At 36.7% G+C, this 23,371-nt stretch overlaps 1 protein-coding gene across 1 annotated transcript in view; it reads right to left on the bottom strand.

The window, feature by feature from the left end:
• The window catches only part of fig4a (FIG4 phosphoinositide 5-phosphatase a), a 127,648-nt gene extending 118,897 nt beyond the window's left edge, over window positions 1–8,751 (bottom strand). Inside the window, 4 exon segments of the mRNA XM_079887779.1 lie at window positions 1,989–2,112; window positions 3,035–3,133; window positions 7,770–7,883; window positions 8,659–8,751. Of these exon segments, the coding sequence (XP_079743905.1) occupies window positions 1,989–2,112; window positions 3,035–3,133; window positions 7,770–7,832 (286 nt within the window). The 5' untranslated portion in view covers window positions 7,833–7,883; window positions 8,659–8,751.
• Window positions 8,752–23,371: the final 14,620 nt, after the last annotated feature.

Here is a 23,371-nt window from a genome sequence, read left to right as displayed (position 1 = left end):
GAAGTCTCCCTTCTTATTACCTCCACGATGCTCCGCTCCCTCAGCGGTCGTTACAGGAGAATCGAGGTTGCATAACACACAGTTTTGTTGACAAACCCGACTGAGATTTCACCAGATCGGTGTCAGAGGAACTAGATCATGACCTGGATATCATCACCCAGTTTCTCACAGTGCTGACCGTGATCATGTGACGAGACGCTGGTTCAGCGTGACACGAGACGGTCTGGAGTGTGTTTCTCGTACAACGCCATAACTCGCTGCTTCACTACAACAGTGCGCTGCATCATTGAAGAAATCAACTAGCTAGCGAGTCACGACTGTTTCCCGAAACCATATTGTCGCAAATTGGTCGTTTCATGTTTTGCTATAAATTACAGACATGCATCTGAGGACTATTTCTCATTTTTCTCAGTTGTTTTGCTTTATTTCCAGACTCAATCATAGACCCGTTCTTACACTAGAGCTCGTTCACACATGCGCACTCTTCAACAACTACACTTTACATCTCTCGACAAACTAAAAGACGTAAATGACATTTATATGTGTTCTAAATAAAAGATGTAGATTGCACTGAATGTCAGCTTGATTATTCTGCTCAAGATAATGATTTATTGAGTCCACGTGTCATGAAAACAAGAAACTAACTAAACTAAACTAACCACAGGAGATCTGTCGCTCCAAACACACAACTTTGCGATGCTGTTTCATTTTTAATGATGGTTTTGGGAAACACCGACTTGTTGAACTGCTGATAACGACCATATTTGGCTAACGATGCTTTCGGGAAACACACCCCTGTCTGAGAGCAGCTTATGAGTGTGTGCAGACAAAAATAAATAAATAAATAATTCACAGACAAGCCATTCAAAATCACTCTAACTGAAATAAAGCTGAAATCATATAAACACCAAATATAGGGTAAAGCATGAAACTAGCAACGCTAAAGTAATGGGTTCGATTCCCAGGGAATGCATGAAGCGCCAAACGCATGAATGTCAAATATAAATATTAGATGACTGAAACTAACTTCAAAATATTGATAAATACACTAGTATATAAATAACACTAAAATAACACTGACCCGGAAACAGGATGCACCGATATGAACAGTTTGGCCGATACCGATAATTCCTTATATTTAAAAGTCGATAACCGATATATTGGCCAATTAATCTAAATCCAAATTTTTATATAATTTTTGAGATCCTGATTACAAAAAAACTGAACACACCATTAAAATCCACGTCCCAAACACACAATTATAATGTTTTTATTATAATTACATGTAGCCGATATGACAGATTTGCGTTGCACATGTTGGACTGAACTCTATTTCCCTTTTTGAAGTGATTCTGATCATATTTCAAGCAATTTAAAACCATCATGTTGAACAGTCTCCGCTGAAGGAAATAATACATTATTTATCGTTTTTAATATATTGGCTAAATTTTCTTATCAGCCCGATAACGAAAACATTAAAAACTAGATGAAAAAGTTTGTAGACAAACTTTAAGTTGGCGTGAAAAAGCCTTGCCAGAAAGTTTGAAGAATTTTTAAAAGCTTTTAAGTTTGAAGGTTTTTAGTTTTAATTAGTTTAAGTTTTAGTTTAGTAGTTTTAAAAGTTTGTAGAAGTTTGAAGGTTTTCAGTTTAGAAATATACATAGAATGGCAGCTAATGAGCCTCTCCTACTGTCAAAATCTGAATTTAGTTTGGAGTTAGAATGAATGAAAGAAAGAAAGATTAGTTAGAAAGAAAGATTAGTTAGAAAGAAAGAAAGAAAGAAAGAAAGAAAGAAAGAAAGAAAGAAAGAAAGAAAGAAAGAAAGAAAGAAAGAAAGAAAGAAAGAAAGAAAAAGAAAGCGATATGATGACCGATATATATCATGCATCCCTAAATAAACTTAAACAAGGAAATAAACTGAGCAATTCCAAGCGGGCTAACTGATAGGTAGGTGCGAGGGCACCTTGGTGGTGCTAAAAACGCTTACCCACAATGCCGTGGGCAGAAACGGCTCTGGAAAGACCGGAGGATCCTTTCTGCCCGATCTTAGTGCGGTTGCCCAGATCCAGGCGGCCCAGAAGCTCTCGCACCTCCAGTTGACTGTAAACATGCTACACACACACACACACACACACACACACACACACACACACACACACACACACAGTTAAAACATTTACACTGAACAAAACTATGGACACATTTAAACGGGGAATTCAGAAATCAATATTTTTAGCCCAGCCCTATTAACTCCAGAGCAAACCAGGTTACAAATATTGGTAACACTTTACAATAATGTTCATTAGTAAACATTAACTAAGACTTCTACAGCATCTGTTAATCTTTGTTAATTTCAACATTTACTAATACTTTATTAAAATCTTGTTAACATTAGTTAAGCCACTAACATGAACAAACAATGAACAGCTGTATTTATATTAACTAACGTTAACAAAGATTAACAAAAACAATCACAAATGTATTGCTCATGGTCAGTTCATACATTAACTAATGTTTAATAAATGAACCTTATTGTAAAGTGTTATAATATTATTTCCACCACACTAGTGATTTGAATATGCTGGAAATGCCATTTGGTTTCTAGTAGAAACATTAACGAACAAACACCAGAACAGCGACTTAAAGATTGGTGAAATATAAAAATATAATATAATCACAATTGAATATATTATTATGTAACGCCCAGTTTTCTCTCTCCAATCAAGTCCCGGCTTCAAAAATATATGTCACATTATGGAAGTAAAATAGGTTGCAAACATCATTTCATGTTGACTTGCTTCTAAAAAAGTGAAACTGAGCTCTGTGTGTGTGTGTGTGTGTCAGTGTGTGTGTGTGTGTGTGTCAGTGTGTGTGTGTGTGTGTGTGTGTGTGTGTGTGTGTGTGTGTGTGTGTGTGTGAGTGAGTGGCAGTGTGTGAGTCAGTGTGTGTGTGTGTGTGTGTGTGTGTGTGTGTGTGTGTGTGTGTGTGTGTGTGTGTGTGTGTGTGTGTGTGAGAGAGATCAGACCAGCTCACCTTATCATCAATAATGACCAGATCTCGCGGTTCAGTGCGGTCGATCTTCAGGACGCGATGTTTCGTTTGAGCGTTATTACTCCCCACGAGAAAATACCTCTGAGAAAAAGAAAAATGATAATCAATGTCGGATTTTGACAAGCATTATCGAAACATTTGAGTGTCACATTATTACATCCCAAAATCTAAAGAAATAAAAATTATATGTATATTTATTATATTTATATTTGCTTAAAGTTCCCCTGTGGTGTAAATCCAGCGTTTAATGTTGTTTATGTGTCTATGTGGTGTTTTTAATCTGCTTTAAGTCAAACCATGTGTAAATTCATAAGTCGACAGCATTGCTGAGTATTTCCTCCTTAAAACTGCAGTGAACCAAAGACAGTCTCAAAAACACGCTTTGAAATCGCTGGTGTTTCTGACGTCACAAACTACCTTGTAACCAATCAGATCAACGTGTGATCGTCAACCAGTGGATCTCTGAGCTGAGGGAGTGAGTGGAGGCGGGGCTCATTTGCATATTCATATTGTATCAATATAAATCGTTCACAGGTAAATTAGCTTTATGTTTATTCATTGCCATGTCAGCATTCAAAGCTATTTTCATGGCAAAAATTTTATTACAAAAATACAAATATCATATAAATACATAAAAACCAAACAAACAAAACCAGCAAGTCATATTACACAAGATTTTTTAAATTAACATATGATAAAAAAAAAAAAACATCCAAAACCTTTTCAGGCATAATCTTACTAAATAAATCCTTAAGATAAGGGACTAAGTTAAGCATTCTACTAGTATTAAGTCCAGGACAATCTAATGAAATATGTTTAACAGAGAGGGGAATCTAACAGAACATGCATAAAGCCGGGTACAATTTGATTTAAAATAATACTTTTACATTATGAAATATATTCCGTACATGTTCTTGACATGTTCTCATAAGATCCAGCAGATCCTCAAACACTCAGTCTGTTGAAGAGTTAAAGAAAAACTGTTTGCTCTTCATTTGGACAGATTTCCAGACACATGAAAGCTCCCAGTGAGAGGAACACAGCGCACGAGGATGAAGACAGACGGTCTGAACATCATTACAGTCTCTGAATGTGCAGCTGCGCTCGTAAACGGCCCAGTCTGTCCTGTTCTGTGCTTCAAATACAGGTCAAATACAGCATAATATTAAATTATTAATAGTAGATTCACACTGTACAGGACTGACTGCAAGTCTGCGCACAGTAAAAGATAAAAGAGTTAGGCTATATTATTACACAACATACGAGCGCAAAATCAAATTTAGCCAGTCAGATCAAATCCAACATTGTGATGGCAGTTTTAATTGAGAGATTATTTGACCATTAACTATTCCATGAACTGCATTAATAAGCGAATTACAAAATATGTTGATTAAAAATGGAGGAAAAATCAAATAGTGTCTAAAACAGGGTTCACCAATCTCGGTCCTGGAGGGCCGCTGTCCCTGCAGAGTTTAGCTCCAACCAGCTCCAACACACCTGTTTGAAAGTTTCTAGTATGCCTAGTGAGACCTTGATTAGCTGGTTCAGGTGTGTTTAATTGGGGTTGGAGCTAAACTCTGCAGGACAGCGGCCCTCCAGGACCGAGATTGGTGAACCCTGGTCTAAAACATACACTATAAACTCTAGTCTAAAACAGTTCATGGCATGCTATATCAGCTATTCATATTTTCTTTACTATAATGATTAGACATACTTAGATTGCACAAAACTATACAACTACTTATTAAAACGGCTCTTCCTGAGCCGAATCACTGCAGTTCAGACACTCAATCTGACATCAGGCCTGTTTAACGGCAGCTAAACACTGCCATCTAGGAGCACAGAGCAATACTTCACAACTATTAAAAGAAATACAGGTGCTGGTCATAAAATTAGAATATCATCAAAAAGTTGATTTATTTCAAGAATTCAACTTAACAGGTGAAACTAATATATTATATAGACTCATTACATGCAAAGTGAGATATTTCAAGCCTTTATTTGTTATAATTTTGATGATTATGGCTTACAGCTTATGAAACCCATGAAATCAAAATCCCAGAAAATTAGAATATTACATGAAATCACACAGTAATTACACAGTGATACCATGGTCACTGAACCAGGTTTTGGTTCTTTTGGCAGTGTGGGCCGGTGCAAATCCTGCTGGAAAATGAAGTCAGCATCTCCATAAAGCTTGTCTGCTGAAGGAAGCATGAAGTGCTCTGGAAATGTCCTGGTAGACGGCTGCGTTGAGTGGACAGCACAGTGGACCAACACCAGCCGATGACATGGCTCCCCAAACCAACACTGACTGTGGAAACTTCACACTGGACTTCAAGCATCTTGGATTGTGTGCCTCTCCATTCTTCCTCCAGACTCTGGGACCTTGGTTTCCAAATGAGATGCAAAATTTGCTCTCATCAGAAAAGAGGACTTTGGTCCACTGTGCTTTATTAAATCCAGAGTCAACGCAGCCGTCTACCAGGACATTTCCAGAGCACTTCATGCTTCCTTCATTTTCCAGCAGGATTTGCACCTGCTTTTTTTTTTTTTTTCATATTTATTTATTAAATACATGCAATTGGTTGATGAAACATTTATTAAAATTAAGATACAATTTGTACAAAACGAAATTCGCTTTAAAGAAAGACTTTGTGGTAAAAAATCATGTCTGACGATTTACAAAACAAAACTTCATTAAGTGGTAAAAACCATGTCTCCCGATTGCAAATGTTCATTGCTAATGTTTATTATTGCAAATGTTTTTTATTTGTTTAATAAATCTCATAATGATGGCACATCACTATATCATAGCTTTTATTTCTATCTCAAATGATTGGCGGTGGGAATACAGTTGGAAACGACGTAGACCATTAATAACACAGACTGTTAACAATTGTTTTTAATTAGTATTTAAACATTCTCTATGATAAAAAATGTTTGTAAAAAATATTTTAATAACATGGTTTTGGCGGTTATAGAGTTGTAATGACGGTGTTCAACTATAACCGTCGTTCTCACGGTTATATGCTAACCGTCACACCCCTAGTTTCGTTATTCATTTATTTATTTTTTAACGCTATTTAAAACACGCAGCGCTATAGAGAGTCCCTCCCCTCCGCTTCCGGCTCATGGGACCTTATTTCGGAAAAATTATGTATGGTAGTCAATGGCGAGAGGCAACTTATCTTTTTATTCCGTCTGAACTGTGCCCTGAATTACACATATGATGTTTGTCAATTTAAAAGATAATTATGAAAGTCAAGAAAGTCGCAGTTTGTCATAAAACAGAAGAGTAACATTTAGTTTTATGTGAAAATCGCTCAATGAACTACATCTCGTCTCGCACTATTATATGTACGTCACCAACAGTCTGTGTGCAGTCTGGTACAAAACACTCAGGCATGACGGCGTAACGTTACGATTATAACGTAAGACTATAGAAAAAATGACAGACGTTAGCTTCAGTAAAGTTAGCTTCATTCATTGAGAGAAAAGGTATGACGTGTGCACCTTTTGGGTTTGTAGTCTTTGTAATTACGTATTTTCACAGTCTTACACCTCAACAGTTTTACATCAAACTGCGACTTTCTTGACTTTAAAATGTATCTTTTAAATTGACAAACATCATATGTGTAATTTAGGGCACAATTCAAACGAGATCAAAATATTTGTTGTCTCTCGCCATTGACTCCCATACAATATTTTTCCGAAATAAGGTCCCATGGTGGTCGACCGGAAGGGGAGGGACTCAGGCTCTCTATTCGTTCAGCTGCATTTCCTTTCCCTGCTCTCTCACACACACACACACACACACACACACACACACACACACACACACACACACACACACACACACACACCTTCCCTCCCCTCTGTGCAGACCACGTCTGTCTCCATGAAAACGAGATCATCCGAGATTAAAAAATATATGTAATTTTTATGTTGTTAAATGTGTGGATTTTGTGAAGCATTTTTGATTAATATTTAATATAATAAAGTTCTGTGTAACGAATTGAACCACAACCCCCCTTTAGAAATCGCTTTCTAATCTGTGGGAAACACTGGTTAGCGTTATAGACGCCGGTCGAAATAAAGTGAAACTCTGGATTTGTAAGTGCGTCCCCGGAATCACTTTGATCATGAAAATACATTTCAGTGCAAGATGTGCAGCGCCAAATCACCATATACTGTACATTTGACTTAGAACAGGATTGTGATCGAACGTCGTGCTTCAGTTCCCCGTGTTTCAGCGCTGTTGTTACGGGAAGAGCGCATCCATGATATTATTAAAGTCCCGCTGTAGTCAATTTTAGCCCTTAAAACTCATCTTTGATCACCAAAATGACATATTTAAAGGTCTTCATGCCTTAAAATATCTTGAATGTAACTCCACACTCTTGCCTCATTTAGTATGCGCGGTTCTATGAATATGCAAATGAACCCCGCCTCCGTTCACTCACTCAGCTCAGAGATCCACTGGTTGACGATCACACGTTGATCTGATTGGTTACAAGGTAGTTTGTGACGTCAGAAACACCAGCGATTTCAAAGCGTGTTTTTGAGACTGTCTTTGGTTCACTGCAGTTTTAAGGAGGAAATACTCAGCAATGCTGTCGACTTATGAATTTACATATATATGCTGTTCCCTGCATTTAAACGTCCAAACCAAATCCATGTATCCTTCAATAATAATAAATGAAACGTGACTTACAGCTCTGGTCTCGTAAAGCACCAGTTTCTGAACTCCTCCAATCACAGCGGCTGTCAGAGGCATGATGATGATGATGATGATGATGATGATGATGCTTCCGTCCAATCAGTGACCCTTCAGACAGTAAACATGCAGATGAGACACACATCAGAGGAATCCAGCTCATGCTTTATATTCTGAACCTTTTCTATTATGGCTACAGATCACAAGTTCAACTTCAGAATCTGCAAATAACTAATCAATAATTAATCATGAAAACTGCATTTTTATTTAGTACTGCCCTGAATAGGTGATTCCACATAAAAGACATTCCATATTTAGTTTAAAGAGCGTACTTTTTAATTTAGCCTGCTCTTTAGAAGCTACATAATATATTTAATATAGTATAATAACGTATTTAATATTAATATATGTTTTCCAGAAGAAAAAAAAAGAACAATTTACACTGAATAATTATCCTGCAAGAACCACAACTGTACATGCTTGAATGACAAATAAAAAAGAGGATGTACAATTGTTTCGATTATAATATTATTCATAAAGATAAGGTCATTCCAATGATAATAAGTTCATTAACTTAATGTCATTCTTCATAAATCTCAAAGATATAAATAATTAATAATAGAGATTTAAAAAATAATAATATTAAAAAAGTCGATTTCACTTCAATGAACAAATTAAATAAAGGTTGGGTCTTAGTGAATTCATTTTTACATATAGATTTAATATGATAATCCAGTAATAATCTAATATGAACATGAGAAGAAAGGTCTCGTTTAAATGTTTACTGCGTTTAAGGGCTGTTTACTGCCTAATCTTTGTGTTTTCAAAAAATAAGACGCTTTCTAAATGACAGAATTATAACAAGAGCCAAATAAATAATACTTACAATCAGAGGACGCCTGCATGAGTGTCGATATCTGGAGAAATATTGTGCATAAACAAAACGCTACACTGAGTCATGTGACTGTCATGTGCAGCTGAGACGGAGTCTCTGCTGGGACAAATAACAAGAACGCGAAAGCGATTTAAAAAAAAAATACACCTGCGACTACTAACAGACGCGGGCTCGTTTGAATGTCTATTTTGTGAGTATGAAAAACATTCAGTTGTTTTTGCTGATTTGTATTTTGTTGTAGTGTTAGATAGAAAAGTTAACATGACCTAGATGTCCATTTCCTGAGAGAAATAGTAAGTGTAAAAGTATTTGACATTTCTGAAGACATTTTGGTAACCGAGAAAACTTACCGCCTTGATCCAAGATGTGGTGGGTGGTTGTCAAGGCGTTGCTAAGGTGTTCCAGTGTTTTTTAGAGTGTTGCTATTCAGTTTTGAGAGCTTTCTGGCTAGTTGTTTGGCCATTGCTATGACTTTTGAATGGAGGATCGGCTGTTATGTAGGAGTGTGGGCCGTTACTCACCGCATATAACGATAACTTCCTGTTTAAAAAGCCCGCGCTTTAGGTACGCTTTAAAGTCGGTGGATTAGGATTGGGTCAATATTTTTTATCGTCCAGATGAGAACATTTTTCCCAGCTGGACGATAAAAAATATTGACCCAATCCTATCCTAATGGTTTTAAAGTTATCGCGCAGATGGATTGATCTTTTTATCGTTTATCAGAGAGGAAAAATCGTTCTGAAAGCTTGTCATAGTTGTGGTGATTTTCGATATTCTTTTAAAGTGATTTTTAGCCCACATTAGAATAATGAAATTCTAATAAACCTTTTTTTATACTTTACAATTTATTAAAAGTTGAATATATATATATATATATATATATATATATAGTTTTATTTTTTTCAAAACCCATGTTTTCCATTACATTTTTTTTTTTTTTTACTCATGTTTTTTTCCCTTCACTTTATTGTTTTCGTTATCGGTCTCTATATGGAAGCTTGTTTCCGCCACTGAATAATAAATAAATAAATAATAATTGCGAATTTTTATCTCACAATTGACTTTTTTTCTCACAATTGCCATATATCAAGTCAGAATTGTGACTTTATTTCTCAGAATTGCGAGATATAAAGTCAGAATTGCGTGAAATAAAGTCGCAATTGCGTGTTATAAAGTCAAAATTGCGAGATATAAAGTCAGAATTGCGTGAAATAAAGTCGCAATTGCGTGTTATAAAGTCAAAATTGCGAGATATAAAGTCAGAATTGCGTGTTATAAAGTAATAAAGATATAAACTCGCAATTGTGAGATAAAAAGTCGCAATTATCTTTTAAAATGTTTTATTTTGTGGCGGAAACAAGCTTCCATACTATACTGTATGAATACCATCACGAAAATTAACCATGGTTTTATTATAGTAAAACCTTTTTTAGGGGGAGGGGTATTGAGTACCATTTGTATAACCACAAATACCGTAGTTAAACTATAATTTTTGTATCTAAACAAATGGTTATTTTGTAGTTAACATTGTCTTTTTTTTGTAAAACCATGGTTACTTTTCATAAGGTTATACATACAGTACTTTAACCTGTAGGAGTGACCGTGAAGATGTAGTTCTCTTCAGCTCCTGTAGATGTCGCTGTGTGTTCATACATCAATAATCAGAGGTTTCTTTTTGTGTAAAAGTGCAATAAAATTAGTTTTGTAGTCTATTGTACTATTATCTGTTGATTCAGAATAAAGTCTCAATGCCCAATAATATCTTGTTGAATTTAATTTAATTTTAATAATGACAGTGTGGCCTGTTATTTATTTATTTATTTATTTTGATATCCTTGATATCCACATTTTATTTATTTTCACTTATGTGAGTGTATGCCAACAGAGTTATTTTAAATGGTAAGAAATCAAGACAGAAATATAAGTTCTGCTCATTTAAGTTTGTGTTGTGTACAGATTTAACTACATCAACAACGACATCATGTCATCTACCGGTCATTAGAGTATTAATAGACCGTCTGCTTAATATCTGCTAACACTTTATTTTGATGCTTATATAAGCAGAACTCTTGATTTCTTTCAATTTAAAATAACTCTATTGGCATACACTCACATATAAGTGAAAATAAATAAAATGTATAAAAGGAAATTAAAATAAACAAATATATAATGTGCCACTGTCAGTATTAAAATAAAATGAAACAAGATATTATTGGGCAATAGACTACAAAACAAATTTATTGTACTTTACACACACTCGTGCACAAAAAGACTTATTTCCCCTAACCCGAACCTAACAGTCTCTGAGAATTAGTGGACATTTTTGCATTATAGTTAAAATGCGTAAAGTGGAAAATCAATCAAAATACAGTGTAACCCAACAATTAAACCGAGGAATAGAGGTGTAACAATATATCGTGTCACAAAAATATAGCAAATGCAACAATATTGTGTATAGTATAGTTCACCCAAAATAAAAATTACTGTGAGAGAAAAATGCAAGTTTTCAGAGTTGTAGTGTCAGTACTACATTAAACTAATATATATAATGTTGAATATAATGCAATGGGGGAATATTTGTGGGTCCTGATAATGCCAGATGTTTGTTACCAGTTAAAAGTGTCCGACATTATTTTAAATATATCGTCAGTGAAAGAGTGCAAGGATATTAGTCTAAAATAATTCTGTATTTTCATCTTCAGAATCATGAATATTGTTATTCTGGTGTCTCTATTGTCCTGAGCTTTTGGTTTCAGCGCCAAGTCCAAGACTATTCATTTTAATCAACAGAGCATTTTCTGTTAACCTTTTATCATATGTCTTGGAGTATCGCAATAATATTGTATCGTGAGTTCAGTATCGAATGCGTTGCAGCGTTACACCCCTATATTCTACTAACCCGGGAATTAGTTGACATGTACTTTGCATTATAGTTAGTAGTGAGAATGCCTAAAGTGGACTATCAAAGTACAGTAAATGAAACCGAGAAATAGAAAGGAATGAGAAAATGAGATTGTCCTTCAGAGAGTCATCTAACATGTGTATATAACATAGTCTCGAGTTGCACGGGTATAGCCAACAACACATTGTATGGGTCAAAATTATCCATTTTTCTTTTATGCCAAAAATTATTAGGATATTAAGTAAAGATCATGTTCCATGAAGATATTTAGTAAATTTCCTACCGTAAATATATAAAATATGTATTTGTGTGAGTGAATGCTGCACAATCGCCAACATAAATGCACAACTTTAAAGGAGATTTTCTCAATGTTTTGATTTTTTTGCATCCTCAGATTCCAGATTTACAATAGTTGTATCTCGACCAATTCTATTAACAATTTCTTGTGTTCTACAATTCTTGTCCTATTAAACCACACATCAATGGAAAGCTCATTTATTCAGCTTTCAGACGATGTATAAATCTCAATTTTAAAAAAGACTGTACGCTTGTGACTGGTTTTGTGGTCCAGGGTCACATGGTTTAACCAGTTCCTCTCTGCTGTATCCTTTCTGTTATTTTGACAGCATTATCACTGAGAGAGAGATTAGTTGTCTTCGCAATCGCTGTGGCGCCGGCGTGTCCCTCCTCCAGTCAGACAGGGTTTGTGTTGGCAGCCCAGAGAGGCTTCTGGGAAACGTCGGTCCTCCAAAACCCCGTCTGCACCTTCGCTATACGACCCCTTTTAAAGTCACACATTCTCTCTCTCTTTGTGTTTCCATTTCCTCATCTTATACTTTTCTTCCGAATCCTATAGTCGCTAAACAAACACATGCTGTCATCCTGAAACACCCTGGAAGAGTTTGTCTCGTTAGATGGACTCCAGATCCGACAGCGTGGCCTCAAATCAAAGATGTGTTTCTGTCAGCAGAGGAAATGATTATTACTCAAAATTTGTTCTGGTTATTGACATCTCAACTTTGTGTCTCTATGTGTTTCTCGTAAAATTCTATTGCTAACACTTTACAATAAGGTTCATTTGTTAACTACCTTATGGGCTGCTCAATATATCGAAATTATATTGCAAATGTATATATCGCGATATGAACAAAAGACAGAGAAAATCACTCACAGCTCTCGGCTGAATAACTTTTGCAGCTTTAATAAAATCAGTATATATTTAATTAATACAGTGAAAACTAAGCCGTGTTTTATTTTTATTAGGGCTGTCAAACGATTAATCGCATCCAAAATAAAAGTTTGTGTTTACATAATACATGTGTGTGTACGGAGTATAATTATTTTCTATATATAAATACACACACATGCATATATTTAAGAAAATGTGTTATTTATATATAAAATATTTATATATAATATAAATTATATATAATATAAATATATATACACAGTATATACATGCAAATATTTCTTAAATATATACATGCATGTGTGTGTATTTATATATAGAAAATAATTATACACCATACACACACATGTATTATGTAAACACAAACTTTTATTTTGGATGCGATTAATCGTTTGACAGCCCTAATATATATATAGTTTGATAACATTATTAGTTAATGCACTGTGAACTAACATGAACAAACAATGAAAAGCTGGATTTTTAACAAAGATTGTAATAAATGTATTGCTCATTGTTAATTCATGTTAGTTAATACATAAATGAACCTTATTGTAAAGTGTCACCAAATCTTTATAAGAGCACAAAAACAGACCAAATTGAGTCAATAGTTGCCTTACATTCAGAATATAGCGCAATAAATTAAACGTAGATAGTGACAGGTTGCGCTTAAAAAAGAAATTACAAAAAATTTAATTTAAAAAGCTAATTAGTTTTACTTAGAGTGTTTTAATTAGTGTTAAGTACTTTTTGGGTAAGTCTAGTCTTTGCCCTGAGCATCCTTATGCATTTCTCTGTAAATTTAATGTTGAAAATACCCATTACATTTAATATTTCAATCACAAAAGCTGCTCTTGATGAGGAGTTCATATTGCTGTCTTTCAGCGAATGACCCGTGTTTCTGAGATCGTGAAGTGCATCTCTGCGTGAGATACGAGTGTTTTTGCTCGTCACCTTGAGACGGTTTCGATAAAACTTGTACGTGAGCGTCAGCGAAGGCTCAGCTTTGACTAGAATCACAGATAATCTCAAGAACACGAAACACAAACACCTGCGGCTCCATGAGGGGCACGTGACGGAGAGATGCGTTCATCATGAGATAGCACCCCGTTTAAAGCGATAGGAAGAGGCTTCAAAAACACAGTCAGTCATAAACTTGGTTTGGAAGCAGATTTCGGGGACAAATTGGGCCCTAGTTTCCCCAATATCTGTCTGGATTCCATTTTAATGGTTAAATTAAATTGTAGTAATCAAAATTCAAGTCTAATTAATCGAATCATGAAACTTATACAATTTAACATCAATTTACTAAAGTTTAAAGTCCCCCTGTAGTCAATCATTTTATCCCTTAAAGCTACACTGTGTAATTTTTTTTAAGTTGATTCTTAACAAAAAACTTTGTTCTTTCAAAATTAGATGTGCTCATTAATGTGTAATTACTTCTACCAACTAATCAAGTATTCTCGTAAGCGTAAAATCTTCCATTCAGAATACATACGAGCGAGCCGCTGTAATGGCGGCAGCCCATCTTGAAAATACAGTAGCCAAAGAGGGACAAACGCCCTCGGAATGGGAGGGGCTAGAAAGTAATATTCAGTTTCACCGCTAGATGGGAGAAAATCCTTCACAGTGTAGCTTTAAAACTCATATTTGATCACCAAAATCACATATTTAAAGTTTTTCATTGAAATATAATTCTTCATGCCTTAAAATATCTTGAATGTAACTTGACACCCTTGCCTCATTTAGTATGCGCGGTTCTATGAATATGCAAATGAGCCCCTCCTCCACTCCCTCACTCAGCTCAGAGATCCACTGGTTGACGATCACACGTTGATCTGATTGGTTACAAGGTAGTTTGTGACGTCAGAAACACCAGCGATTTCAATTTCAGTCTTTGGTTCACTGCAGTTTTAAGGAGAAAATACTCGACTTATGAATGTACACATGGTTTGATTTAAAGCATATTAAAAACACCACATAGACATTAAACAACATTAAAAGCTGGATTTTCACCACAGCGGCACATTTTAAGTGCCAAATTTTTAGCAAATTTATATATTTTCCCAAATTCCATGTTTTCTGCTTTTTGGACCTCTATGTAGAATTCATAAACCCTTGTTATTAGTGACACCGGTGGCCGTTAGGTGAACTGCAGTAGCAGCTTATTGCTAACATACAAGAGACTGAACGTGACCCTGATATTCTCACAGCGAAGGTCTTTTTCAGGCTTTCTTTAGAAGTAAAAAGAAGTTGGAAGTATTTTTGCGTTGATTTACTGTTAACAAACTTCCCGACGCCGTCCACTGCTGAGAGCGACGTTTAGATGAATATGTAAATATGATCTGCACGCTTTCCTCGCAATAACAAAATACTATATAGATCTGGCTGTGTGAGACTATAGTTTGAATGAATCCCTTTTCTTCGCACGACACACTGACGTTACAGCACAGAGCGCCTCTTTCGGTGTTATCCTGAACATTGTATAAGCATTAGTTTCAGTGTCACTGAACGTCCCGATTCCTTCACAGAAACATCAGTCTACAGGCTTTCATAGACAACATGTTTTTAAGTTTCATTACAATCTGTTCACACATTGCCAATAAAAAACTGAATAATGCATGAAAAACATACATTTAATACTGAAACATTCCACGTTATACTATAAATTAATTCCGTGATTCCATCCGTGTTTTCATTTAATTTAATATTCAACAATGTTATTGATCTCCTGCACTGACACCATTATATGAGAACTGAACTGAGCTGGACGATGACATCAGAGCGGATATATATATAAATGAACTAAATTAATAACTTTTTTACAACAGAAATGAAGCATCGCTGAACTACCTTAAGCTGAACTGTGACGCTATTTTCTTCTAGAAACAGACTTTGCATTATTGTCCTGTTATCTCTGTAAAGCTGCTGTGAAACGATCTGTGTTGTATAAAGCGCTTTATAAGTAAAGCTGGCTTGGCTTTTCCTCATGGGTGATTGAAAGAGGAGGACACCAGGAGAGAGTCGTGTGTCTCGGGTTTAGGGTGCCGTTCTTCTCTGGTGGTCCGACTGATAGAGACGCCTCAGGGGTCAGAGATCGGAGACCCCGAAACCCCCACTGACCACTTAAAACTAAAGACAGATCAAGAGACACCTTATGGAAACAGTATTAATGACTAAAGATTTAATTTGGATTCGAATTTCATTTGAAATGGGTTTTTATCATAATTGCTGAATGGAATCCTTGTTTCTTACTACTCACTTAAAAATGTTGGGTTAAAAATAACCCAACGAATAACCCAACGTTTTTTACTGTGTAATTTTGGGTGTTGATTCCAAAATTATTGGCTGTTTTGTTCTAGCTTGCTTGTCTCACAAAAAATTATGTGTTTCGTGCTTTCGTTAATCATGTCTTGTGTTATATTATCAGCAGAAAAGCTGCCACAAAGACACGATTCCTGTATCTTCCTCTGAGCCAAGGTTACAACTAATGTTCAATTCTCACATGCATGACATTTATTTAAAGGGGTCCTATAATGGCCTTTTCACAAGATGTAAGTCTCTGATGTCCCCAGAGTGTGTGTGTGTGTGTGTGTGTGTGAAGTTTTAGCTCTAAATACCCCACAGATATTTTTATATAGCATGTTCAAATTGTCAATTTTTGAGGGTGAGCAAAACACACCGTTTTGTGTCTGTTCCTTTAAATGCAAATGAGCTGCTGCTCCCAGCACAGGGGGCGGAGCTTCAAGAGCTTGTGTCCTTTTACCTCACACACACATGCACTGAAAATTTCTAAAACTTTTTGCCTTTTATGTTCAAACCGGAGTCAGACACTGATGGAGAGACTCAAGAAGAGACAACATGTAGAAGCAACAGGACATTTCTGAATGGTTAGTTGATGAATTTATGAAGCTTATGTGTAGTTATCTTCTAGTCATTGATTAGCATATTCTGTCATGATAATCTATAAATCGTGTTCAGGGGGCGGAGTTTATGTAAATTCTAGGGTTGGTTGATGTCACTAACCCGGGAGGAATGTGGTGTAGTCTCTACCAGCCGTTTGTTGTAGTCCTTAAAAAGTGATTTCTCTAAAAGCAAATATCTCCCTTTGCTTTGAACTTTGAGCGCTGTAACTTTGCAGATGTTGTTTATGCTCAAACAGCAACATTACACACTAACTAAAGTTAGAAAAGTCAAATCATAATCAACCACCCCTTTAATACCTAATGCTGATTTCATGGTTAGATTTATGGCCAGAGGAAAACACAAACCCGTATGTTTTCTGCTGCGTCCGTTACTTATTTACAGTGAATGAAAAGTACTGATTTTGTGAATAGGGCATATTTATTATTTATAAACTTATGTTTTTGGTAAAGCTCTTTGACGTTGAGTATTTGAACGTATTATTCCACTCCTTTTAAGATTTTAAGTTAAATGATACTTTTTGAATACAGCTTTTTGTCCTTAAAAGCAAAACGTTTGACTGTTTCTGTACTTTCGAGAAGTTAACAGGGAACGTCGTCTAGTCTTTACTAATGTCATTAAAGGGATAGTTCACTTTGAAATAAAATTTTGGTATGTTTTAGCTTACCTGAAGGGCATCCAAGATGCAGGTGTCTTTTTTTCCGCAGTAGTTTCAATTTTGATATTTTTAGGTCAAACTGTTCTTGTCTGTCAGTCATATAATGCAGGTCTGTGGTCACTGTCTCAAAGAGCATGCACAGAGTCCAAATTAAACAATTCCCCATCGTAAGTACACACTGATGGCCTAAGACACGAAACAAGCGGTTTGTGTGAGAAAACGAACAGTATTTATATCGTTTTTACCTCTTATAACACAACCACGTCCAAGTGATCTGAGGGCGCGGGCGCATCCTGCTGTGTGACGTGTGCGCAGACTGGTGCATAGAAATATATACACTAGATGTCGCATTAAAGACATTGTTCCAATGAACTGCCGTAGCCAAGGCGACCTCTAGTATATATATATCTATGCACCAGTCTGCGCACACGTCACACAGCAGGATGCGCGCGCGCCCTCAGATCACTTGGACGTGGTTGTGTTATAAGAGGTAAAAACGATATAAATACTGTTCGTTTTCTCACACAAACCGCTTGTTTCGTGTCTTAGGCCATCAATGTGTACTTACGATGGGGAATTGTTTAATTTGGACGATGGGGAATTGTTTTAATTTGGACTCTGTGCATGCTCTTTGAGACAGTGACCACAGACCTGCATTATATGACTGACAGACAAGAACGGTTTGACCTAAAAATATCAAAATTGAAACTACTGCGGAAAAAAAGACACCTACATCTTGGATGCCCTTGAGGTAAGCTAAAACATACCAAAATTTAATTTCAAAGTGAACTATCCCTTTAATGCCTCATTCATAAAGTGTGTCAGTTACACCTTCGTCTAACACTTTTTAAATGTTACTTTTAAAAGTAACATTCCATTAATGTTTGAAGAATGATAAAACGGAATGTTTTTTTTTTTTCAAATGAACATTCCGAAATGGAATTTCGTAACATAATAGGAATATTAGTGAAACGTTCTTAGAATATATTTTTGTTAGCTGGGATGAATACACAATTTATTTTGTGAAAAAAAACTACAGTTTTTAACCATCAAATTTAGTGATATTAAACAAATCAGCAGATTTTGGTAACACTTTATTTTACAGTGTCTTTGTTGCATATGTTACATGTACTTACCGTAGTAATAACAGCAAATTATGCATAATTACATGCAACTAACCCTCAACCAAACCCTAATCCTACCCTAACCCTATAGTAAGTACATGTAGTTAATTATTATTACTCAGTACTTAAATATATGATTACACTGTAACAACGACACCTTAAAATAGTGTAACCCAGATGTTTTTTCCTCTAGATGCAGGGCTGTGTTTGACGAAAAGAAAGGGTTGTGTGTGTGTGTGTGTGTGTGTGTGTGTTATCTGTGTGAGGTCAGATGTGTCCTTCAGTCAGCACAACACCATGATAACACAGTAAACCGCTGATAGAGCCTGAACTCACAGCAACACGACGAGACGCTCCCTGTCTTTACTGCGCTCTCTCACTGTACACCGCCTGCTGTCTCAACACACACTCGCCTGCTGTCTCAACACACACTCGCATGCTGTCTCAACACACACTCGCATGCTGTCTCAACACACACTCGCATGCTGTCTCAACACACACTCGCATGCTGTCTCAACACACACTCGCATGCTGTCTCAACACACACTCGCATGCTGTCTCAACACACACTCGCATGCTGTCTCAACACACACTCGCATGTTGTCTCAACACACACTCGCCTGCTGTCTCAACAACACACACTCGCATGCTGTCTCAACACACACTCGCATGCTGTCTCAACACACACTCGCATGCTGTCTCAACACACACTCGCATGCTGTCTCAACACACACTCGCATGCTGTCTCAACACACACTCGCATGCTGTCTCAACACACACTCGCATGCGTAGAGGAGACCGTAAACAGTGTGTCACTGATGCAAGCGCAAGTTATGTTGTTTTTGTTTTGTTTGTTTGTTTTTTTTCAAGTTTTATTTATATAAGTGTTGGGCAATGATTAATCTCATCCAAAATGAAAAGCTTGTGTTTACATAGTATATGTGTGTGTGTACTGTGTATAATTATTTTTTATATACAAATACACACATATGCATATATATATATATATATATATATATATATATATATATTATAAATTATGTATAAATATATACAGTATATACATGCAAATATTTCTTAAATATATAAATGCATATGTGTGTATTTATATATAAAAAATAATTATACACAGTACACACACACACATACTATGTAAACACAAGCTTTTATTTTGGATTTTGCGATAACTCGTTGCCCATCTCTGTTTTATATACTTTATACACTTTAAGTGATGTAACACTAATGTTAATCATTAAGTTTCTTTATAATTCCAAAAATAATTTGAATTTGAAACTTGGTCATTGTGCTTCTTTTGTTTGTACTTGCAAGTTATTCACTGTAAATTTATAACACACTAGTTAGATACTTCTGTCATATAATGTAGATAAATATATCAATGCAGATGATTTTAGATAAAAATGTAAAATAAAAATTGACCTTAAAAAACACAAGATTAAATGTTTTACAGCAGATGCTTCTGTACCAATGCAGTGTGACTTGCAAGTTAAATTAACACAATCATTTCACATTGTAATAAACGTGTCATAATACCAGTTTTAATATGCGAACATGAATCTCTTTGACTTTTGAAAATTGACTTTTGAATTGAATAATAAAGTGTAAAGTGGATTTAAAAGCTGATCTGAAAAGCTCAAATACAGTCACAAGAAGTCCAGAAATACCGACCCAACATTTCTGTAGATGTTAATTTGAAGCTCTGTTCGTTTGTGAAATTAAGCATTTCTCTGGATGTGAGTGTGTTTGGCTTTAATGATTTAAAGATTTTTTGTTTTTTTAAAAAGAGTCAGTCAGTCACACGTTGGTCAAGTGTGCTATTTCCAAATTATTGAGTGAGTAAATCTGAGGTGTGTGTGTGTGTGTGTGTGTGTGTGTGTGTGTGTGTGTGTGTGTTGCAGTGTTGCAGTCGTGCTGTTTACTCAGAATGATAAGCTATGATGGATGTCCAGTGACGGCGCAGGTCACACACACACACACACACACACACACACACACACAACACGTGACCATCCGCATGATAACTAAAACTAAACTAAAAGAGAAATACAGATATCTGAGCCAAATGATCGTCATGATGTTCAGTTCCATTACCGGCTCTGGAAGGTCTGCAGTCTTTCATCAGTGTGGACCGAGTGATAGATATATATATATATATATAGTGAATAAAATATGCATAAAACTTGAATTGTGTGTCGCTTCTGCTGCGGCTGAACCAGCGTTCCTCCAGTTCCTCCAGTTCCTCCAGTTCCTCCAGTAACGAGATCGAGCGTTCATTGCCTGATGTTCTCAAAATAAAGCACAAAAACATTATTTATACTTTAATCATGGATTTTATTTTTAGTCAGACGTTTGTAAAAGGTTTGCGTGTGTGTGTGATTGTGTGTGTGAGTGTGTGATTGTGTGTGTGTGAGTGTGTGATTGTGTGTGTGAGTGTGTGTGTGTGAGTGTGTGTGTGTGTGTGTGTGTGATTGTGTGTGTGTGAGTGTGTGTGTGTGTGTGTGAGTGTGTGAGTGTGTGATTGTGTGAGTGTGTGATTGTGTGTGTGTGTGTGTGTGTGTGTGTGTGTGTGTGTGTGTTTCTGTCTCTGTGTGTGAGTGTGTGTGTGAGTGTGAGTGTGTGATTGTGTGTGTGAGTGTGTGATTGTGTGTGTGTGTGTGTGTGTGTGTGTGTGTGTGTGTGTGAGTGTTTCTGTCTCTGTGTGTGTGTGTGTGTGTGTGTGTGTGTGTGTGTGTGTGAGTGTGTCTGTGTGTATGTGTGTATGTGTGAGTGTTTCTGTCTCTGTGTGTGTGTGTGTGTGTGTGTGTGTGTGTGTGTGTGTGTGTGTGTGTGTGTGAGTGTGTGTGTGTATGTATGAGTGTGTGATTGTGTGTGTGTGTGTGTGTGTGTGTGTGAGTGTTTCTGTCTGTCTGTGTGTGTGTGTGTGTGTGTGTGTGTGTGTGTGTGTGTGTGTGTGTGTGTGTGTGTGAGTGTCTGTGTGTATGTGTGAGTGTTTCTGTCTCTCTCTCTCTCTGTGTGTGTGTGTGTGTGTGTGTGTGTGTGTGTGTGTGTGTGTGTGTGTGTGTGTGTGTGTCAGTGTGTGTGTGTGTGTGTGAAGACTCTGTGGACTCAGTGAGTTCACGCTCAGGTCTTGATCAGCATGTAAACACTGACGACCCTCTTTTATGTGCAATTCAAATACATCTGAAATTCAGGCCTAAATATGTTTTAAGTGCACACACATATTAATATAATAAAATATTACATTTTTAATTAAACAGAGCTATTTTTAATCAGTATTAATTTAAAAATGAATTTTTGCTATAATATATTGAACGCTTGGCCATCATCTTGAAGGATTTTTGTATTGAGCTTATCACAAAGCATCCTGGGATTGTGTTTTCTGTGAGATTGATGCCAAAAGAAGGAATCTCAAACAGGTTGTGTGTCGGGAGTGTGTCCTTCAGAGTCAGACGGAGAGTTCACTTACAGAGAAAGTAGGGCACTCGAACGCATCATCATCACGCGATGCTCGTCTCTGATAGGCTAATGAGGACAGAGACGCAAACAGGGTCGTCAGTGTTTACATGCTGATCCAGACCCGAGCGTGAACTCACTGAGTCCACAGTCTTTACACACACACACACACACACACACACACACACACAGACACACTCACATACACACCGACACACTTACACACACAAAAATTTCACTCACATACACACTTACAGACATACTCACTCACACACTCTCACATACATACTTACACACACACACACAAACTCACTCTCACACACAGACACACACACACACACTCACTCACTCACTCACATACACACCGACACACACATACAAAAACTCACTCACATACACACTTACACACATACTCAGACACACACACACAAACACACTCACACACAAACACACTCACACAGACACACAAACACACTCACACAGGCACACACACACTCACTCTTACACACACACTCTCACACACACACAAACACACTCACACAGGCACACACACACTCACTCTTACACACACACTCTCACACACACACTCACTCTCTCTCACACACACACACACACACACACAGAGACTCTCTCTCACACACACACACACACACACACACACAGAGACTCTCTCTCTCACACACACACACACACACACAGAGACTCTCTCTCACACACACACACACACACACACACACACACACAGAGACTCTCTCTCTCTCACACACACACACACACACACACAGAGACTCTCTCTCTCACACACACACACACACACACACACACACACACACTGATGTCTGTGCAGTGTTCTGTCAGTCTGAACTATTCCTCAGTAATTAGAGAGAGTAATGGAGCGCTCGCTCTTATCAGCTCCATGTTCCTCTCGGATGGAAGAGGAGGAAGAGGAGGAGTGTGTGTGTGAAGTGTAGGAGCCGTGTGTATTCTGCACTCATAATGTCTCTCCATGTTTCAGTTTCTCAAGAGTGTTTTCAAACGGCTGTTCATTCGCTACGGTTCCTTTAGATATGCAAATGAGCTTCTTTATCTAAAGCAGGGATTCTCCCCAAACTTTAGTTTTTCTTGCTGAATCTCTTAGACCTAAAATATAAGTACCTTAAATTAAAGTTGAGTTGAAAGATTTCAAAATAATATTTCAATAATTTAAGAACACGTTTTCTTGTTCACGGTCCTGATGATGGTTAACAGTCACATGACATGCAGGCAAACAAAGAAAATGCACTTTTAGTGAGTGTCTTGAACTTCAACAAACACAAACACACGCGCACTCACAGACACACACTTACACACACACTCTCACACACACACACTCACTCACACACACACAAACTCACTCTCTCTCACACACACACACTCTAACATACATACATGCACACACA

The sequence above is a fragment of the Squalius cephalus genome (assembly GCF_949319135.1).
Source record: "Squalius cephalus genome assembly, chromosome: 12".
Taxonomy (NCBI): domain Eukaryota; kingdom Metazoa; phylum Chordata; class Actinopteri; order Cypriniformes; family Leuciscidae; genus Squalius; species Squalius cephalus.
Note: the sequence above shows the minus strand (reverse complement) of the source record. Positions and strands in the feature narration are given on the sequence as shown.